At 41.4% G+C, this 6,000-nt stretch overlaps 1 protein-coding gene across 1 annotated transcript in view; it reads right to left on the bottom strand.

Moving 5' to 3' along the window:
- Positions 1–2,868: 2,868 nt before the first annotated feature.
- LOC149248352 (uncharacterized) overlaps positions 2,869–6,000 on the bottom strand; it is a 38,122-nt gene continuing 34,990 nt past the window's right edge. Inside the window, exon 3 of the mRNA XM_089449281.1 lies at positions 2,869–3,078. Coding sequence (XP_089305407.1) covers positions 2,869–3,078 — 210 coding nt within the window. The remainder of the gene's footprint in view (positions 3,079–6,000) is intronic.

Below are 6,000 nucleotides of genomic sequence, written 5' to 3'. Positions count from 1 at the left end.
TAAAGGTCTTCCACCAAGGGAATATTGTATTTTTTAAGAAAATTTGGACCCTTGGACCTTGGTGGTTAAGTCAAAGTCAATTTTTTGAGGAAAATAGCTCAAAATATTAATTTTGAGATAATTAAAATGGAATTAAATGTAAAATTCGAGAATTTCTCAAAAATAAAAAATCAATGGCCAAGATTAAAAGACCTTGAATTGTTTATCAATGAATAAGATTATTTTGACTAGGATCAAAGAAACTAGTCGTTACTTTTCCATTTGGAGGATTTATCTATAAATTAGAGAGTTAGTTGAGTCTCTAGTCATCTTGATCTATGGTTAGAAATTTTTTGCTAAAGAAACTTCGTAACTAGTGTCCCACTGAGAACTATTTTTTGAATCATAATAAAGACTTTGGGGTGCAATTCAAGGTGTTCTTTCTTATTGTTTTGTGCTATGTGCTGACTACGAACACCATTATATTGTGTTGAGTATTGGTAAGATTTTTTTTTTCATTAGATGAAGATAGAACCATACTATTGATAGTTTTGGGCTAATCTTAGGTGGTTTGATTCCCCATGTGATCTAACAAATTATTTTGAGATAAATTCATAGTGCTTCTAGGTACTTCAGTGGTTGGCCTCCAAGTTCACAAACTTGGGCAAGAATCAATGTTGCTTGGATTCCAGATATTTATATGGTGGATTAAATCTTCGTTAAGGCTATAGTATACATTGGGGTTTCTAAAGTATATTTAGCCATTCTCCAAAGGAAACAACTCCATGATTTTTTTTTTTCAAAATTTCAAAATTAAAAAACCCTTGTATATTTGTAGATCTTGTGAATAATTTTATTGATCTAACTTGTAAATTATTTTTTCTAACTTGGGTTTTGGGGATTTTTAGTAATTTGTATATATTTGGGGTTTGGGTGTTTTTATTTTCAATTTTGCAGGTTGGATCAAGGAATCAAGTGAGAGAAGAGCTAGATCTAGGTCCTTGAGGGTAAGATCTAGTCTCTAGAATATTTTGCAGGGACATTTACTAAAGATTTGACGAAAAAATTAAGATCCGGAAGAAAAAAAAAGATTTTCGAGACACGGGTTTTCAGTTTTTGGCCTTCTCTTGCCATTTCAGCCCTTGATCTATCATCCTAGCCCATTTATCCTCGCAAATGGACTTCCCTTAGCCTTGTTCTCTAATTATTGGCCTCTTTTGCCCCAAAATTGATCTGAAACCCTAAACTGAAGTTTTAAAGCTAAATACTTGGTGGTTTTGCAGAATCAAGGTCTCAAAATTCTTATTTTTCAAGTGGAAAAGTGATCCCAAAGTTTCATCTATTTTCTACGGCGGGATCTTGAAGGCCTTGCAGTCCTAGGATAGAGAGGGCATGAGAGGCTGCCCCCTTGGTATTCGTGTGGGGATCCAACCATAACGCCAGTTTGAGTTGCTTTCTCTAGGGCGTCTTGTAGAGCATTAATCTTTTGTTGAGTCAATGGTGTGCGAGTAAGTGGTAATAACGATCTAATGAACCAATCCCGTTGATGATTGGGGTCAATCGGGTAGCTCAACTTTGCAATTTCATATTTAAACCTCTGCATTAGCTCCTAGGCAATTTCTCCTTCCCACTGCTTGATTTCCCATAACTTAGACAACCCCTGCTGGTTGGTTTGGGAAGCTTAAATTCCTGAACAAACTCTCGTTTGACTTTATCTACCGCTGGGTTCTGTTGTAATGCAGACCATTTGATGAACCATCTCAATGCTCTCTCTTGAAGAGTGGTTTGAAATTCAATCAGCTTTGTAGCATCTGGAGTCTGGCGAGCCCTCTAGATAGCTTCACATAGGTACCAATGCTGCTCTACGTCCTCATTCCCCCTACTAGAGAACTCAGGATATCGGGTAAAGGATCCTGCCATGTTTGATTGACCTTGTGGGAGGAGTATAAATCCCTGAGAACCGAGTTGTGATGAACCTTGGAGACCTGTATTATTGTTACTATTTATACAACTAATGGTACCAGCCTTGTAGGTAGCGTGCACACTGTGAACCTTTATGACTTTGATTAACTTAGACAAAAATTGATCAGGGTTGTGATAATGTAACAGGGGAAGGTACTACCTGTTAGTTCTGTTATAAGCTGCAGCGTTTGAAGGTCAAATCGAGGTCTAATGGTTGGTTCATGCCGAAAAGATGCTTGGAGTAGTTTTTCTCTTCCTTCCTTCTTCCCCGCATTTTCCTCATATTCTCTCAACTCCTGCTTAATCCCTTAAAACCTGCTAGCCTTGATTTACCCAGAAAATCAATATAAAGTCTTGTTCCCTTATAACTCCCGCTACCTCCATTTCTTCTTTCCCCTGTATTCTTTTAATTTTTCTCATAATCCATTCATTTCTGTTTTATCCCTTTAAATCCCGTATAAACCCGTTTGTTTTAAACTCCCGGGCGTTTACACCATGAAGCCGCGCCATTATTTACCCTCTGTCGCTCTTTGAACCCTAACCGTCCGATCTTTTCCCGCAAGATCTAACGGTGTCCGCAGCCTTTTCCCGCACGTTAAACTTTGTGTCCCTTCCTCATCATCTAATCGTCCATCGCCAGATTGACGACGATCGCTTCCCTCGATCGCGCAACCTGCGTGCGCGATAGCCCGCGGGGGAATGGTTTTGGGCTATCACGCGACGCTTTATTACAGGATCACGCCCCGTGGTACGAAAACCGCCGATCCCTGGTAGGCGGTGCGGGGAATACCGCCCGCCTCCCAAAACCATCCTCCCGCCTGTTAACGACCGTGCTTCTTCTGTGTGCGATCACCGTCAGATCTGCCGAGTCCAGATCCGACGGCCCTCATTGCATCCTCTTTGTCACCTCCCGATAGCCTCCAGGATCTAATCTCCGCCGTTCATCCTCGCGATCCGACGGCCCATATTTGATTCCTGCTTCCTCTCCAATAGCTTATACAAAGCTTTTCCCACCATCGATCCACGCGATCCGATGGTTGATTGTTCTCCTCCTGTGCACGCCTCTGCCCTGAAATCTTCATTCCTCCAACTGTCTTGAGCTCCCAAAGGAGAAAGCAAGCGATCAATTACCTGTACCTGCACAGTTAAAGCCTCAACAACTGCAATTAATCAGCAACATGGCCGAGGACAAATAGGACTGCCTCGAGCAGTTAAAAGCAGTCAAAGGTTATGGTTTCATTCATATTTTACTGCATCTGCCCGAGAAGGACCACAGAACGCCAGAGAAGGTCTAGATCATCCATTAAAGCAGTCAAATTGCAGCAGCGACCCATATCTGAATGTAAATGTGGTTGGTGGTCCATTATGACCCCTCCACGCTTAGTAGCAAAGATATTTTGTAATCAACCTCTATATATACCCAGAAGCACAATGTAATGGGTTGATGAGTGTTATTTTGCTGTAAGGTTCAACTTCTAAAGATTGTAACTGCTGTGATACTTGTAGCGTCTAGTCTTCATTTTCCACTAATGCAAGCATCTTTTGCTGTTAATTGCTCACTGTCCACTTCTTCTTCTTGTTCCAGGCTATGCTTGTCTTGCATTTATTCATGTGCTGTTAATGTTAGCATTAGAGGGGCTGTCATCCCACCTCTGTGTTAGGATTTAGCATGTATCATTGAATTTGTATGCAAGTTTCTGTTCTTTTAGTGCCAAAGAGCTGTCATCCTGTCTGTGTATTAGAAAACAGATTTACATACCTTTTAACTAGTTGCAGTCGGCCATCACAGGATCCTGTGCATCTGCTGGTGTGGTCAGTCTTCTCCATTTTCACCTTATCTTCAAACTGTGAGTAATTGGTGGTCTAAAGCCTTGTCGTCTGGGGGTGTTCACCCATGTCTGGGGTCAAGCACAGTAGAAGTGGTTATCTGGCTTGAATATGCAGCATTTCTTTCATTCATCCACCATTTTCCAACATTTTTGTTGAGTTTGTAATGTTCCTAAGCATCTCTGATATACAACCTAGGAGAGTTTCTTGGGGTGATAACATTAATTGGCACTGTGGGGAGAGGAGAATCGAAGCTCAGCTTCTGTGGGAGAACGACACAGCTTCAAACTTTGATGATAGACAAGGTTTGAACACATATTTTGGTTGTAATCATCTATCTGGCGACTCGACTGGGGGAAGACCATTCTTTGGCGACTCCACATTGCAGTTTTGGTGCAGTTGGTGAGGCATGTTCGGAGATATCTTCAGAAATCACCAGCTGAATCAGTGCCTGATCCTGAGAAGATCGTTCAACAGAACAAAATATTGCAGTAAGGAGCATCAGGATCAGGTAAGCCTTAAAGGTTCCATGTATCTCTGTTAGTGTAGAAATATCTTCAGAGATTCATACAGCTCCTTAGTCATTCATTTCCCTTTCGGAACTCAGTTGAAAGAGGCATCCATGTTGTCCATCATATTCCTCTGTTTCTGTCATTCTTTTCATTGATTCATTCCACTCAGTCCACCAATATCCCTTTCGAATACCTCAGTCATGGCAGGCCAGCGAGCCCTTACAAAGATAGAACAAATAGTTGCTGCTAGGTATGGACCTTTAGTCTTGCCTACCCCTTTGAATGCCATGCCTGCAGGAGATTAGCAAGAATTCATGCCAAAGTTTACTGGTTCAGAAGGAGTATCAGTTGAAAAGCATTTAGAATCTTTTTATTGCTATGCTGATAACCTGGATATCAATGAAGAGGATGTCTGGATGAGGGTTTTTTTCCAAAGCCTAGATGGGGAAGCTAGAAAATGGTTTAGAAATTTACCCCCTAGGTCCATTGCAGACATTGATGCTCTAGATGATGTATTTTTAAAGCACTGGGGAAATAACAAAGATCTGCTCTTTTATCACGATGAATTTGGGAACTCGCAGAGAGAAGATGGTGAGCTGCTGTCTGATTTCAATATCAGATTCAATCATATGTACAACAGAATGCCAGCTGAAATAAGACCTATCCCTTCTTCTGCTATGATTACTTATGCCAATGCTTTTGATTCTTAGTTCTGCTTGCTGTTGAGAGAGAGGAAATGTGCTTCTTTGGCTGACATGCAAGATGCAACTTTTGAAGTTGAATCGAACATTCATGCTGCAGAGAGATTTGAAGGTGATGCCGAGAAGAGAAGACAGGGAGGTGAATCCTCATCATCCTTAGAGCATGAAATAGATGAATTAGCTAGGATGATTGAGATTTTGGCCTCTGAAGTTTCCAAGTTAAAAGCTGAGCAGTATTTTGATGAAGCAGGAGCTCATTGTTCCATTTCTTTTCCAACTCCAAAACCGCATAGAGGGACACATAAGCATTTGCAAAATTTGCAGAGAAATAGAGATGCAAACGAAGATCAAGGGGTGAGGCCCCTTCTACAAAATATAGTCATGGAAGAGGTGCAACATGAGGAGGAGGTCCATGTTTTGGAAGGTGCACCTTTCCTAACCAGAGCTGGATATGAAGAAGCATTATCAAGAGGCACTGCTTGTCAGTTTGTTGTCCTTGCAGAACAACAAGCTTATCAACAGTATCAATCAGCAGAAGGCACTTTCATCCTCCAAGAATCTGAGCTTGAAGCCTGCCCATCTTCCCATGATTATGCAGATCTGCAAATTAGCCAGCCTGCTATCATCCCTGGTCCAGTGATCAAAGAGGGAGAAGAAAGCTCCCCATCATCTTTTGTCCCTATGTCTGCTCAAGTGACAATCCCTCTAAGTTGCCCCTTGAACACTGAGGTAGGAAATAACTCTATTCTCAAGGCTGAGACTAATCACCTCAGTTTTGATTCTCTGAATCCTGCTCAGATGGCCTCCACACAGAATGAAAGGGCAGCTTATCAGATAACAGAGGAAGAGGGTGTATAGTTGTGGGACTCCTCCTTGGATGAGGATTATTCAAACGAAGATTCAGGAGTAGATGAGGTCTCTGTGTCTTCCACACATGAAAACGTTGTTACACCATTCATATTTATTGTGCAGGCCACAGAAGACAAAAATAGGTACACAACAGCCATGATTATTCAGCA

Source organism: Pinus tabuliformis, chromosome 7, assembly GCF_031772625.1.
Source record: "Pinus tabuliformis cultivar Carrire ecotype Pingquan chromosome 7, CPIR1, whole genome shotgun sequence".
Classification (NCBI taxonomy): Eukaryota; Viridiplantae; Streptophyta; class Pinopsida; order Pinales; family Pinaceae; genus Pinus; species Pinus tabuliformis.
The sequence above is the reverse complement of the archived record's forward strand: the minus strand, read 5'-3'. Positions and strand labels throughout refer to the sequence as shown.